This window comes from Astatotilapia calliptera, chromosome 5 (genome assembly GCF_964374335.1).
Source record: "Astatotilapia calliptera chromosome 5, fAstCal68.1, whole genome shotgun sequence".
NCBI classification, from domain to species: domain Eukaryota; kingdom Metazoa; phylum Chordata; class Actinopteri; order Cichliformes; family Cichlidae; genus Astatotilapia; species Astatotilapia calliptera.
Window position 1 is genome coordinate 24855762 of NC_137426.1, and position 16033 is coordinate 24871794.

At 44.8% G+C, this 16033-nt stretch overlaps 1 protein-coding gene across 7 annotated transcripts in view; it reads right to left on the reverse strand.

The window, feature by feature from the left end:
- kif21b (kinesin family member 21B) overlaps window positions 1-16033 on the reverse strand; it is a 67783-nt gene that overhangs the window by 32892 nt on the left and 18858 nt on the right. For all 7 annotated transcript variants that reach the window (XM_080301932.1, XM_080301930.1, XM_026168373.2 and 4 more), the window contains exons 2-16: window positions 9767-9989; window positions 8215-8397; window positions 7173-7322; window positions 5739-5870; window positions 5238-5426; window positions 5012-5127; window positions 4579-4774; window positions 3582-3771; window positions 3400-3463; window positions 2427-2657; window positions 1591-1705; window positions 1368-1506; window positions 911-1099; window positions 624-823; window positions 433-540 (exon numbers count right to left, since the gene is read on the reverse strand). In XM_080301932.1, coding sequence (XP_080158058.1) covers window positions 433-540; window positions 624-823; window positions 911-1099; window positions 1368-1506; window positions 1591-1705; window positions 2427-2657; window positions 3400-3463; window positions 3582-3771; window positions 4579-4774; window positions 5012-5127; window positions 5238-5426; window positions 5739-5870; window positions 7173-7322; window positions 8215-8397; window positions 9767-9989 — 2425 coding nt within the window. The remainder of the gene's footprint in view (window positions 1-432; window positions 541-623; window positions 824-910; window positions 1100-1367; window positions 1507-1590; window positions 1706-2426; window positions 2658-3399; window positions 3464-3581; window positions 3772-4578; window positions 4775-5011; window positions 5128-5237; window positions 5427-5738; window positions 5871-7172; window positions 7323-8214; window positions 8398-9766; window positions 9990-16033) is intronic.

A 16033-nucleotide genomic window follows, 5' to 3' on the forward strand; every position in this document is an offset into this window, starting at 1 on the left:
TTTTCATGCTCATTAACGAGCCCTCTTCTCCAGGGAAGCCAAAAAAAGATGGAAGTTAATGCTTGCAGAGGATGCACTAATCTTAAAAACACAGAATAATACCAGAAGTATGTGTTCAGTATTTACATAATCCAGCACTCAAGTTTTCAGTGTGCCAGCCTACAGATGGGGCTCTGACTCTACATTTACATCCATATGCATTGTGCATACAGATTCACCTACATTTAATTCTTTGGATACAGCAGATAACACTTAAAGTTCTGCCACGATGACAGTGATAGCAACATAGTTTAACCTCGTTTTTATAGATGTTATATCTGTGCTTGTGCTAAATCTCCCAATAAATCCCAAATAATTCTGCTGCTAACCTGAAAAATCACATATGCAATCCTAAATATAAAACACACGCACAAGAGGTCATATGCTGCTAACCTCTTGCCGGCGCTGCTCCTTCTTTAGCTGGGCTATCTCACGGTTTCTCTTCGCCTCTACCATCCTCCTCCTCTGCTGCTCCTCCTTCATCTGCTTCATCAGCGCCACCTGAAAATGGCAGAAAACACTGGTGATCGCACAGCATCCTTCCCTTCTTTCCTCCACACAGACTTCCAGCAGCCCCTTCTTACCTTGGCCTTCTTCATCTCGTTGACCTCGCCCTGGAGCTTCTTCAGCTCCCGTTCATACCTCCCCTGGTTCTTGAGGAGGCGTGCGTGCTCCTTCTGTGCCGTCTGTAGCTTAAGCAGGTCGCGATTCATCTCCTTGAGGCGTTTTTCGTACTCCTGCTTGATCCGGTTGGCCTTCTCCTCCGTGTAGTTCTCCATGGTCACTGCACAACCGTGTAACAACGTTAACGAGCCGTAGCCGACACCTCGCGTGACACTTTGCACTCACGGAGCAACTTAACTAAACTCACTGAGGTTCTGTAGCACGCGGTCTCTCTCCAGCTGCGTGTCTCTGATCTTGTTTTGCAGCAGGATGAGCTTCTCCTCGTACTGCAGCTTTAGCATCAGCAGCCTCCGCTGGCTGTTCTCCAGCTCATCTATCAGCTTCTGCTTGATCTCAATCTCGCAGGTCAGGTCTGCCAGGTCCGCCTGGAAGTTGGCTGCAGGTTGAGGAGTTTTGAGGTTGTAAACCAAATTGCACCATTTGTGTGTGTGTTTCATATACAACTGTATATTAAGAAATATGTAAAAAAATTTCCATCTAGATGCAAATTCATTTCTGCTCTTTTTACACTAAAAACATCTTTATCTTTACTGTAAATCATCTCTCACAGCAGATGATGTCCTGACAGAAAGAACAGCTGATAAACAGGGAGAAAGAGTGAAAACAGTGGTGTCATTTCGTAACAGCATCTGTCAGGGCCACACCTTTCTCATCCGAGTCTGAGTCCGAATCCACCAGGCTCTCATCACTGTCAAAGTCATCCTCTTCCTCCCTACCCTCCTCTTCGTCCTCCCCCTCCTCGTCATCGCAGCCATTCTCCTCCTGCAGTGGAGACATGATGTCCTGCGCACGCGGAGAAACGCACAAACGATCAGACTCGTTACGGTCACTTTAAAGCTCGCGAGTGCCGACTCGTGCGGGTCTTACCTCGGTGTAATTCTCATCTGAATCGATCTCTCCGCCCTGCCCGTTCTCCCCGCCCTGCCCGTTCTCCTGAGTGTGCAGCTTTACTCGTTTCTTCAGACCTTTCTCCAACTCTGGGCTGAAGGAGAAGAGCACGCGTGTCAACCCAGGTACTGTCAGGCATGGGATTCTCCACAAAAATCACATCACCTTCAGCGCTATACCAGATGGTTTTTGCCACGCAGAACCACTCCCCTGAGTGTAACTAAGATCGTGCACACTCTGACATCCCTTATTGTGCTCTGGGAGTCTTGCCAAGTAATATGCTTACTGCAAAATCAACCAACAAAAGTCATTAAGCAAACTCTTCTTCACCTTGTCTACCATCATTGCCCCTTTAGCTCTTGAGTTTTAGTGCCAGTTTTATTATCTCCTTTGCTCCCTCTTCTACAAACTTATCAGCCATCCCAGCTCTAAATTCCCATCTTCCTCCATTTCACTGCCATTAGGCCTCAATTAGCCTGTTAGGTTGTGTACTCTTCTCTCTCGTGACCCAGTAGCCGACTGACTAAGACCTTTCTGTGTCCAAGCCAGCGTTACAGCTCAGCATTGGCAGCATACCAACTCTTTTCAGAAGCTGGCAGCCCGCAAGTCCTAATTTACTTGTGATGTGGGGCTTAAAGAGAAAAGTAATGAGGAAGGGAGAAAATATATGGTCAGGAAATATTTCACAACCATCACCTTCCCTTTAAACCAGCTTTTAAAATCTGAAGAGGTTCATATGAGGCGTAAATTGAGCCATTAGATATTATATTTGCATAAAACAATGTTTGGAGGTCTACATGTCCTCTGCTCCTCACCTCATCCTCCTCTGCCTCCTCTCTTTCTTCTTCAGTCTCTCGATATCCAGCTTGGCCCGGCGTAGCACGTCCGTCATCTCCGCCTCCATAGACATGGGAGCAGGCGAAGAACCCGGGGGGTGACCGGGGGCGGGGCTGAGAGTGGAGGTGGGGAACGGGGAACGGGAGGAGAGCCGGCCCACTTGTCGCCGTAACGACTCGTTCATGGACTCGCTCTCGAGAAGTTTGGTTCTGGCAAAGGTGGAAGAGAGGGACAGAAAGAGGCGACAGAGGTTTCATTCATGAATTTTATTACTACAGCAATAAGAAATACAGAAGGGAAAACTAAATAGATAATCACACATAAGTGTCCCACAATAAACCCCTTAATTAGTACACTTTTCCCTGCTGTGGGAAGTCAAAAAGCTGCGAAAAACAGTTAAAATAAATATTGATGTCACACGTACATGTAGTATGTAATTTGACTATCGCTCTCATATTAAGCTCCAAACTGTAGTGACACACTTGCGTACTGTCGCTGACTTTAATAGACCAGCCCAGCGGGCGCTCACAGCTTGCAGAGAGAAGAGGAGAAACAACTGAACTGAAGCTGAACTGCACCACACTGAATGACTCAGCCGAACTAAGTGGGTTTCTGTAAGAAGTGGGTCCCTCCAGGTGTGTAAGAACGTGATGCAGCTACAGAAAAGTCTAACTGTAGGCACCTTACTATAGTCAGCTCAAAGCCTGTGGAGAAGCTGAGGCTGCGGTTCAGTTCACAAAAGCTGCTCATGGAAAAGATTTAGTTCCGTTATATTTAATCAAAGAGGCATCTTCAAAGAATCTAGATGGATAAACAGAACTACAGGAAAGACACAATTGTGATTTGGGGATAAGCAGCTTACTTAAAATATCACAGTTATCACAGTAAATACCAATCGCTGTTAGTCTGTTACTGGTTTGAGTGACCACATAACGATACTCAGGCTCTTACCTGAGTTCTTCAACCTCTCGGATATAGTTCTGTATTAGAGTCCCGATCTCCTCGTTGCCCTCGCCTGGATGATGAAAAGTAAAAACGCACTCAGATCACGGAAAATGCAGTTAATTTTAAAAAACAAACAAACATCGTCATTGCAGAGGCAGAGCTCGTCCGATTAAGGATCTCTCACGTACTTGACTTGGCGAGCAGAGTGCTGACCTCATTGGCCAGCAGATGTGTTACGCGTGAGTTGAGGTGGTCGATGGTCTCCTGCATTGCTTTCACCCTGAGACGCAGGGTGTCATTTTCTCTCTGCAACATGGTGTTCTCCTGGTACAGGTCACTGTAGCCCTCTGACCCTTCCTCACAGGCTACACGCTTCCCCTGCACAGAGCAGACGGTTGGCACGGTCAACAAATGCTTTGGCGTCCAAGGGTCAAAGGGCAGACGTGAAAAAACAAACTCAACCTAAATTTACGCTCATACAAATACGCCACGCTGAACCAAACAGAGTGCTGTTATTTACAATGACCGTGGCTCTACAGCGATGTATTGTTGCGTTTTCAGTGATTAACGCTGAAAAAATCCCGTTGTTTCCAACAGAGAGTCACTGTTAACCGCTGCTCGCAGCCATTAACTCCACTTCATTACTTCCACACTCAAGTCACATCGCATCCCTTATTACCACATCGAGGTCAGCTTGCCATCCCTCAGCACAGTCACTTCCCTGTAAGTGTGGTAACCCTTTTAGTCACGTAATAACGCAACAACAGAGCTAAACGATCACTTGTTTCTTACGGCCCCAGAGGTCAAAACTGATGAAAGTGGCCCATCTTTCTCTCCCCATTTCTCCTCACAGTTCTCATATTATTCTTCGTGGAGTTTACACTCAAGCTGAAACATCAATTTGTCCTTACATTACACTGTAAAATGCTGACAAGTGATGTGTGTGTTCCAGTAATGATCTTTAATTTGATATATCTGCAGCAAGCACGGCCTCTCCTTTTATTACTTAGCGTCTGATATCATTCTCCCTTACTCCATTACTCTGTCTTCTTCTGCTTACACGCTATTCTCAGTTTCATCCATCTTTGCCCCGCACATACCCCCTCACTAACTACATCACCAGCATGCAGCTACATCCTATTGCGCTTCCTCTGGGCTCATCCCGCCCCCCCCCCCATCGCTCACCGCCTTGTACTCCATCAGCTCCATCTGAAGTCGGGCTATCTCGGCGCGCAGGGCGCTGATCTGCTGGCTCGTCTTGTCTTGGTTCACCATCACCTTGTTCTTGATGTTTCGGGCGCGATTGGCGTACTTCAGCGTGTTCAGCGTCTCCATGAAGTCCCGGTCTGACGGGCTGACGCAGGCGATCATGACCGTACGACTGAGGGAAAAAGAAAACACGGAGGCCGTCGGTAAATGTGCATACGATTTGGTTGTCATGGTTGTTATACGTTGTTGTGGAAATAACCTGATTAAGTAACTGACCAATCACTTCAGCTCCAAAAAAAACTCCCTTTTGTGTCACCAAAATGTAGATTCTTCTGAATATTACATCTTTTTCTCACAAATACAACTTCTTCATATGTGTGTGTCTGTGTGTGTCTGTATGTGCTTATACCTGTTCCCTCCCAGCGAGTCCTGAAGCAGTCGGGTAAGTTTGGAGTCTCGGTATGGGACGTGTCCGCCCTTCTTGGTCTGATCGCCTAAAGCACTGATCACATTTCCCAGAGCCAGCTAGCAGAGGTGCAAAGACACACAAGAAGAAGATGTGATCTAAGCATGCACAGTTATTTCTTTTGTATACAGATTTACAATCTTACACTGGCGATCCCTGCCTGACTTACAAGTCCACAATTAATAGAGATTCCCTCGCGGGCTCTGTCTCCTGTAGCGCCTGTGCGTTTCAGCCTCTCGGAGCCAGCCAGGTCCACGAAGTGAAACTTGGCCATCAGTGTCTCATACTCTGGCTGGGAGATCGGGCCAGACTCCACACCACCGTTCAGCTCTCCATTCTGCCCTCCTCCACCGTTCTGCTAAGAAACCAACAAACACAGGGAAGCAGGTTGCTGAGTTACTGTTTTTTACTTTAAACTAGCAATCATTTAATCACTCTGAACGATGCTGAATTATTTATGTTTCACTTCCACTCTCTCTGCGCGTCATCATATGTGACTTTTCTTTTTACTCTTCCTAAAAGTCACACGTTTCCTAATAGCTTATCGTTTTCCGTCTCCTCCGGCTAACAGCCGACAGGTTTTCATATAACCTGATGATGGCAAAGTTGTAATAACTCTAAATACCTCTTTTGTCTCTCTCCTTCTTTCCACCACCCATTCCAAACTCACCATTTGCTGCTGACAGACTCGCATCTGACAGAGGTGGATGGTGAAGATGGCGTGCGAGCGGGAGCTCTGGGCGTTCATCTGAGTGCTGGCAGTGGTGCGGGACAGAGCGCCGAGTTTCAGGCACTGAAGCAGCTGCAGCACACACACACACAAACACATTATACATGACATTTGGTTACTTTTATTGGAAAGTAAGAAACCTCCTGACTTACGCATGCAGACTGAGTTTCTGTTTAAGTACCCATGAGTATGATCACGTATTGTTTTAAGAAGACACTCTCAGCTTCCTGGAAGCATTTCCCACAGAGATGTTCTTGTCATCACCGCTCGCTTAAGCGCTAGCATTTCATTAACCTTTACTTTTCCTTTCCCTGCCCTCTCAGCTGCCCTCCCCTCACTCTTTATCATAACCTGCCTCCATCCTGTCTTCCTCTTCTTTTTTTCTGTCTTCTTCTTCCCTCCCACAGGAGCACCCTCCCGTCTCTCAGCTGTCTGACTTTAATGCAGATAAACGACCCCAAATTCAGCCTTTCTTCCTCTTTCTCTCTGCGTCTTTTAACACTTGCTGACATCATTCTTTCTCTTTCCCACCTTTAGAAAAAACTGAGTAACCACAACCACAACCGCCTTGTCCAAGTCAGTGTTTCAGTGTAGCTCTTCCCCTAAACGAACACCTTTTTTCTGTGTATCTTGTGACCAAAGATTCCTCGTGTCCTAATGGGCCTTTCGTATCCTTCTTCCTCCTCACTGTCAGTGCTCTGCGGTTTCCTTTCTCGTCAGCTGTGACACATTTCTCATATGTGACCGTAAACAAGCCAGCCTCTCAAGAAGGAAGCTAAACTTCATACATAAATAGCCCCACGGGTTTAAAAATTGACGTCGGTCAGTGCAGCAAAATAGAGCCCAGTCTCCGCTGTTATCTCTGACCTCTTTGTTGTTTATGAAGACGGACCACCAGATGGTTCTTGGCAGTTCACACTCCCATGCTTCCCCTCATCCCAGTCAGAGCTAATTCGTGTCTTCACAGTGAATACTTTCCGATGTAATATCGCTCGTCACTGTACAGTCATGGGAGACTTGTCTTCTGGACTTTCTGGTTCATTTAAAGTTGTTATATCAACCACCGAAGTGTAAAAAGTTGTTATTTTGTTCAGGATTTTGCACGATAATCTGAACATTTTTAAAATATACACTTAATGAAGGAATTATTAAAAGGTTTAATCACTGTTGGTAAATACTGATACTCAGATAGATGTTGATCTGTAAGGGGATCCGGCTGCTCTGCTATGCTGTGGGAGGTATTATGCTGGGATGGTTTCGGTCTACTTATAGCCTTATGCTCACATATTTTGTTTCTCATTTCTGATCTGAGCTGTAGATGTTGGCAAAAATGTGATAACGTCACCAATCACATCTCTACACTCACAGACCCACCTCGTCCTCTGAGTGCACCAATCTGGAAGTGACTCCCGTGGTGTAGATGCTGCCACTGGCGTCCTCGTGGATCTTTATGGCGGACTTCCTACCGCGACTCTCTGGATCTCTGGTTCCATCGAACAAGTCCAAGATCTCTTCATTGTACAGCTGCAAGGAGCAGAACAAGCACACATTAAGGCCTATCGCACATCGTACAATTCGTACACGCTCAGTGCAAGGATGAGCGCCTCTGCTGAAAATGATTGCGCGCCTCTTAAAACTGAACTATTCCGTTCCGTTAAACTGATTTCTAGTTTCGTATTTCCACACAGCTCTGCAGCCACAGAGGTCAACGTGATGACAGCTCAGAAACCTTTGAGGACAAGGGTCAAAGAGGTCAGCTGAAAGCTCAGCTGCTCCCACCTAGTGCTAAACACACACACATACACACTCGCCCATCTGTTAACCATCAACGAAGATAACCTTTTGACCTGAAAGCCCACAGAAAAGACACTAATAGCGAGAAGCAGGAACGCAGACAAAAGAAGGAAAAGAAAAATGGACAGAAAACGATTTTATTTTGAAATTTGAATTTCTATTACATTGTAATTTATTATTACGCTGTTCAGTTCTCTCTCTCCCCCACACACATGCAGTAGTAATGTCCCCTAAATAAAACCCAAACATTTGCCTGCCAGAAGCCCCCAGAGGAAATAATTACTCGTATATTATCTAATTTCTCCTACGCAAGCGTCCCTCCTTCCTCCCATTCCTTGCACTTATCCATCTTCTCCCGCACAGTGATGAGGAATAATGTCAGAGGTAATGGACAGCATTAATCAGGACCCACAATGCACGAGCAGACATTCACGCTCATCTGTCTTCAGGTTGTCACTTCCTGTTTACAGAAGCGGGTCTGATCTTGTCGTCTCCCCCATTTTGTCCCATCTGGTTGGAGTTAATATGGACCAGCATACACAAAAACGCACACGCGCACTTAGGAATATCAATACAGCATTGTATGAGTGTCAAATAGAGTAACAATGTGAGCGCTGCCTACCTCCAGGAACTGGGCGCTGACTTTAAAGTCCGGTGGCTGGGTGCCGGCCTCCTGGGCGCGCATCCTCCTGGCCTGGATTCCCTCAAACAGCTGATGGACAGCCCGCGGGATTATGCCCTGCTCCTGTGGGCTCAGGCTTACATCGAAACCCGTCCCCATGGTGTACGTCTTCCCTGAGCCCGTCTGTAAAATGATTCACCAGTGATTTATCACATTCCTTGTTTATCTACAGAAACAAGGTTTCACACACATTCACTGTAGTTAATTAAAATCAGTAAACCGTGAGTCAATGTGCATGGCTATGCTCGCTGCACGGGTGTGTGTACAGACATGTGCACGTTTCTGCTTTGTTGTTCTTTTATCTATTATGTCAGCTGCAACAATTCACCAAGCGTTGCTGCTCTCGCTCACTTATATTTGATATGAAACATATGTAACGCCGAATGACTTGAAAGACCCTTTAATTCATGCAAGTCATGTCTGTCCAGGACTTTAATTATATGTGAAGGGTAACAGAGCCCACGCATGAACTGCAACATGTCTTTTTGTAAGTACTAGACGCACAGACACATAAAGGTGGCCAGCCTCATCCTTAGTTTGGAATCTCACAAAACAAAATAATATAAAAGCCATTAAGTGATGATTTATTTATTTTTTTGTGCATCCGTGATCAGTTCACTAGGATTCAGTTGCCTTGCTCTTATTTTGAAAGCTCCGACACTACCCTGGCCCTTCCCTCAGGTTTTCCCTGAGTGACATGAGGCCAGGTTGCCGGCTGTTGGAGCAGTCCTCAGTATCGTTCAGCTGCTTCTCAGAAGAGGATCTCGCCCTGAGGTTGGACGAACATCTTTGGTTATGCAAACCAAAGAACCTGGAACAGGGATAGCAAACTGGGCAAGGTGGCGCTACGTCAAGGTAAAGGAGGATGCAGAGAAAATCGGCGACTACCATGGTGTCTGACTTTGAAACCTACCGCTCATTACTTACACATTTTGCCTGCTACATTTACTTTGCAGTTCGACCGATGTTTCCCTAAAAATGCCCAATGTTTGAATAAAATCCTTAATGGGAAAACTAATAGTTTGTTTGATTTTACTTTTTCATATTTAAATAAAATAGTGACTAAATTACAAAATAAGAGGTAAATAAGAAAGACCTTCAAACTCTCTGTGAATTATTCATTTAAAAAACACCTCTAATGTAATTGTACATTTCTGAGCTTCTCCTGCTTCGGGTCTTACTGAATGGAAGACTCGATAGTCTTATTCAGTCTCAGTGTAATATTTCAGAAGCATCACAACATCTTGATGTACGAGTTATCTTTTATTACAGTCTTCTAACAGCATTCTGCGGCCGTGGCAGAGAGATAACTCATCTCTATAAATATTCTAGTCTCCCTCTTTGTCAGACAGCATGCAGACTGCTGTCATGCTGTCTGCACTGCTGTTTGACCCCTTTGTGAAGGAAAATAAAGCTCATAAAGACAACCTGGCTGCGTGCACCTCAGTTTATTTCAGATTTCCTTAACGGAATCCAAGCACCCGTGTCATACCTGACCGTAAGCGAACACGGTGGCGTTGTAGCCCTCGAAGCAGCCCTCGATGAGCTTGTACACGCAGTTCTGGTAGATGTGGGGCTGCTCTGAGTCAATGTCGAACACAAAGTCATAGGTGAAGGCCTTGTCCTTTCCCAGGAGGACTTGAGGTTCTCCGGGTGTGACCAACGTGCACACGTGGCAGCCTTCTATCTTCTCTTTGGCCATCTGAGGGCGAATCCTGAGAGACAACAACAGAAAGGCAAAGAGAGAAATCGTTAGTACATTTATGAAACTGTTACATCGATTTAAAAAAGGAAAATGACGGCTGTCAGGCAACTCAGCAAGACAGGCCGCTGATTGTTGCAGAGCCTGAATGATTTTAATGCTTTAATGCATCGTGCAGATAAAGCATGAGATTCTGATCCCACACGGTGCACTGGAAACAAAGAACAGTGAGAATATGAGAGCGCACAAAGTGGGCATAAAGTGAACTGTTCTAAGAGCAGGACCACTGATGTTGGCACATCATACAAGCTCTTAAAGCCATCACCACAGTGGCTGTTAATCCTTCATCTAAAGACTCTGCTGGGTTTTCCTTCCTGACAGGTAGTTCACTGCAGTTAATTGCTTTTACCTGAGATCCCAGCTTCAAAATAATCCATGATTAGATGAGCCTGAAAGGCCGCAGCCGCAGCTCCAGAACATCTTACAAACTCGCTGACAGCTCGAGGGCCGAGAATTTAAGTTTAGGAACATTTTCACTTCCTTGCCGGCAGAAGAGCAGAAACCCAGACAAGCGAGACCGCTGTTTAATTAAGATGGAGCCTTTAAGGACGTGACAGTGCTGCAGTGCTGATTAATCGTGAGAAAACACCACACAGAAATGTTGCTCTTGCATAATGCAAGTACATAAAACAGATGATTTTCCAGGCGCCCTGTTAATCTTGTGCTTTCAGAGGTACAATATGGACACAGTAGGGAGGTAATCGCTTTAAGCTGCGGAAAAAGCCATGAGGCAGCAGTATCAGAGCAGTAGGTCCACCTCTTCACATGCTAAGTCCCCCCACCCGACTCAGTCTTTAGGGGATGCAAATCAACACCCCCACACACCAAGACTGCACAAGAGACTCCCTATGGGATGCAGCAACAAAGACACACACATAATGTATAAAGCGAGAGAAGTCCCCAACCACATCCAGCTGCGGTGGGATGCTCTGCAAACCACACACACACACACACTAAGACTCTGGAAACAAGTGTTGTACACATGCAGTTCAAAAACAACCTTACTGTACTATCTTCATTTCACACATTGCTCTCAAGCGAGCACCCCACCCACCGCTAACACACAGAGTTACACTTCTGCGCACACAGGGGCAGCTTTCTGGCCATCTTTCAGGCCTCGAGGCCCCGCAGAGAGACTTCCAGGAAGAAATGAAGGCTATTAGAAGAAGTCCACAGCAGCACACGTTAGCCTAGATAACCTTATGACAAAGAGGGCGACTCTGAAAGCAGCTTGCAGACAGGCGAGCTCCTTTTATGACTGGATGTGACCTTGACCCGAAGGTTAATGTATCTAAAACCGCAGATCTCGCAATGAACGCTGCTTAAAGCAATTATTAAGATGAAGTGGAGCCCACTCGGTCCCCACGATGGATTTCACGGCAACACAACGCGCGTGTGAGCTGCAGCTGTGTCATGAAAAGAGAAGAAAAACTTTCTTTTTGCTTCTTTACATTCATTTCATCCAGTCTGTGTGCACTGCCTTAATATTAGAAGTGAAAAGAAAGAAGGACATTTAAGTTAATTAACCCCATCATCGTTACAGCACATATTCATAACTGAGTTTCTACTTCTACCTATCACCGAGCGACTGTGTAGGAGCGTCTCTGCAGAGCGTGTCGGGATTTGTCCCTGCTGTCAGATCTCAATAATCATTTTGCGCTCGATGCCTTTGGCAGGACTTTGTCTCGTGGAGCATGTGTGAACATATTCGACAGACCCAACCCAAGAACGAAAGAATTATCACAATTCTCATTAGCTTTTAATCATTTAAGGCATCTGTTTTTTTAAGCTGGACGCCTAAAGTTGTCACTGTGAGGCGCAAATGAGAACACTTCCACACGCCCGGCACGCACAACTACAACATCCATGCGCACAAAGAAAGATAACAACAACAGTCCACACAGAGACATTCAGGTAACAAGCTAAAGGCTCAGCTGGATGAGAATTTAAGCCAGCTGTGCAAACAAAAGAAGGGATCCATAACATTGACCGGAAAACACCCAAACACACACACACACATCCAGACTCAGATATACACTCATTTAAGGAAATTTAACGGCTAAAACTAGCATCCAATGTGCCGGTTAAACGTCTGAATCAGACTGAGGGGTAAGGAAAAACACAGAGGAGCAGATTGTGGATTCCTGATGCGGCAAATTGAGGCGTTTATCGCTTATCATCACACTAATAGGAAAATGAGTCAGATACCCCAGGGAGTAAATAAAGTCCCTGAAAGAACACACCCCGCCTGCCCTCCACGTATGCATCCTCACACACAGATGAATTTAAAGGTGAATTTGAATGCAGCATCATGCTTTCATTACTTACCCTCCCCCAGTTTTTTTGTGTGTGTGTTTTTATGGCATAAACACCAAACCCAGTTCTGTCAAACGCAAAAACAAGCAGACACACAAAGTTAGAAACTCATTATCCCCAAGCTCTGAGGGAATTCGGTTATTATTACAATAATTATTGTACCCCGTAGTGCTAATTAGGACGTGCAACAAGGACGCACAGAGGCACGCGCAAACGTGGAAGCGGCTGCCATATCTAACGCTGATAACAGCAAACTCCACTGACGCGTGACTGGAGAGAGAAGCTGAGTGCAACATGAAGGAGGCAGCAGACCTGTTAGAATACTGATCGCACTCCTCCAATTAAAGCCTTCGAAAACCGACGTGATTTACGTTTCTTAGGTTCACTTGAAGTTATGAAGGAACGCATCAAAAAGCAGTGCCTCCCAAATGTGACAGTAGGAGCGAATCACAGATTTCATTTGTGGGATTTAAAAATTCAGAAATGCATTTAGTCCCGCAAAACGAAAGCACGACACGTTCATCTCTCATAATTCAGTTTTACAGGCAAAACAAAAATAAAAAATGTTGGCACGTCGTTGGTACGGCAGACTCCGTGGGGATGCTTCTGCCTCGGTGATGGATCGGTGCTAGACTGACAAAACACGCGCTGATGCAGCTCGAGATGGTTTTTCATTTGTGCACATAATGCTGGCTTATGTAAGAACATAAAAGAACATAGATGGTCTGAAAACTGCAATTTGTGTGTTTGTGTGTAGGTTTCAAAGCTGAAATGGGTCTGCTGCACAGAGTAGGAATCAAACGCCGGTGGTTGTTTGATGAATTTGCTCAAATATGACCAAATTCTCACTGGGCAGATAACTTTTGTTACTTTCAAGGAGAAAAGCACTACATTCATAGCTTTCCAGAAGTGATACTTTGTTTTTGGCAGTAGGATAAACTGACTAAAAAAAATCAAATAAAATCCTGCAAAGCTGCAAAACACCTGCTTTATTCTCGCAGTTCTGACTCATGTTAGATTTGCTCTTCTCTTTTCAGTTCACTTCCTCTGTTATTAGTTGAGCCTCCTCTGTGTTTTGTTGTCAAGGCCCTGTCTTAACAACCTGCGATGCCTAAAAACACCTAACACTGTGTTGGTTGTTTCTCTCTTTAGTTGCTTCCTGTTTTATTTTACTTCCTCCTTGTCTGTTTATTTAGATTCGGTTCACCTGTGCCTTGTTTCCCCCAGCTGTGTTCACTCCCTCTGATTACTTTGTATGTTCTTTTTCTTTTTTTAAAATTACCTCTTTCCTTTTTCTTTAGTTGAATTTATAAACAAAATGCCACAGTTTGACAGATATGAACTTGGCATATCACTGCATGGTGTGGAGTGTTTCCTTAAAACATTTGAGGAAATTGGGCAAGACCTAAAAAACACTATTTACATGAACATTATTAAGAAACAGGGAAAAATCCAGCAAAGACTTAGAAAAGGACTCAAAAGAAGCATCGGGCCCTTCACTTAAACTCCCTGCTGTTCACTGAGGTCTCTTCAGAGTGGTCTGAGTGGAAGGCTGGCTATCAGGAAGACATTTTTAATGAAAGGATTAAGGAAGAAAAGGGTGAGGTACTCCAAATCACACAAGACCTGCACTGAAAATCAGTGGCAACGGGTCTTTAAATTTAATAAAACTTTGGGTTCAAATTAGGGCTGCACGATTTTGCATAAAATGAGAATCACGATTTTTTGGCTTAGAATTGAGATCACGATTCTCTCACGATTTTCTTTTCCAGTATAAATATTTATTGCACTTATTAACTGCACATCAACTTCGTAACAGTTGAGACTGAACATAAAAACAATAAATAAACATAAAAACAACAAATGTCTCACATTTTGTGGTTGCTGCAAAATGTTGTACTGCTTGAAATTCCATCTCCACCATTGTCAAAGGAGCTTGCAAAGAAAAGCGTCTGGACTTCTTTAAGTTGCTTGAAGACGTTTCACCTCTCATCCAAGAAGCTTCTTCAGTTCTAAGGTCAAATGGTGGAGCGTCCCAGATATAAACCTAGTGGGAGAAACCCCCCACAGAGGGACAAAAGGACCCCCTGATGATGACCCCTTGATTCGCATGATAAGGTGGGGCCAGGTTTCACAATGAACACACCCGAAACTCTGGCTGATTGGGACCCACACCCAGTTTCACATCTTGGCTCAGGCGATTAGAGGATCATCAGGGGGTCCTTTTGTCCCTCTGTGGGGGGTTACTCCCACTAGGTTATATCTGGGACTCTCCACCATTTGACCTTAGAACTGAAGAAGCTTCTTGGATGAGAGGTGAAACGTCTTCAAGCAACTTACTTTTCTTTGCAAGCTCCTTTGACTACGATGACCTGGATGACTGAGAACCTTCACAGACATCTCCTCCACCGTTGCTCGACACTGCGTGTATAGAGCAGGTGGTGCAACAATAGAAAAATAGTTGCGGGACGGCACTGTGTAGCGTTTGTCTAGGGTGTTGATCATTTTCCTAAATCCCTCGTTTTGCACAGTGTTGATGAGAGCCATATCTTTGGTCAGGTGATAAGTAATAGCCTCTGTAATTTCTTTGTGCCTGCGGGAGTTCGACGTGAAGCGCTGTATAAGGTTCCCGTTATTGATGTTTGGGTGGTTGACTGGGACGGATTTTCTCCTGTCACTTTCTCGTCATCCCTGACATGCTCTCCGTTGTTTTTCCCCTGCTAATTTTAGCATCACACGGCACAGCTTCTGCATCACGTGGTATAAGGCTCCGCCCTTGTCATTTGTTGAGCAGGAAGAGTGAGCGCTTATTCTCATGCAGATTACGTCCCGGATGAAAATGCGGTACAATCGTCGTCGTCGTCTTTTTTTTTGTTTTTTGTTTTTAAATCGTTGTCATTTGGAAATGAGATCGCACATAAGTATGAATCGAGATCGCGATTTTCTAACGATTAATCGTGCAGCCCTAGTTCAAATCATTATCATTGTAAACACGGTGGAGGCGCTGTCATGGGCTGGGTTGCATTTCAGCCAGTGTTGGAAATCTTGTCAAAATTGATTAAATTAAAAGTACCAGTAAATACCATCAGATTTTGATCCTCCATGCAGAACTGTGCAACACATTTTGCCTCATATGTACTTCCCATATATGTTTGCACATGTTTAAATAAATTGCTACACCCATTTCCCATGTTTCTGACAAGGTATAAAGAAATCGGGAGTGGCTCGAGACTTTTGCACAGCACAGCATTTCATTACTTTTGCTATCATGTCTTAAAATGCTTTTAAAACAGCACATAGTGACAACTCCGTCAGCTACGTGTCTGTCAGCAGCAGCAGCTACACTCAGCAACAGCTGAATGTGAAGCGTCCTATTCCATCAAAAGTGAAACATTAAATCACAGCGAGAACTGCCGCATGCATCGCTCAAGTTGTGACACTTCTTAGTGTCTGTGAAGGTTCTCAGTCATCCAGGTCATCGTCCAGACGCTTTTCTTTCCAAGCGACACTTTTTAGTATTAGTTCAAACTAGTTGTTAGGCTTAGATCACAAGTTGATACAGCATTTTTGAAATGAAATGATTAAGAGGCTTTGAGTGTGATGTTATCGTTGTGTCAGCCGGTGATCGGCTGTGATCAGCTGAGTGAGTGACAATCCCTTTCAATCCTTTTTCTCTTCCCG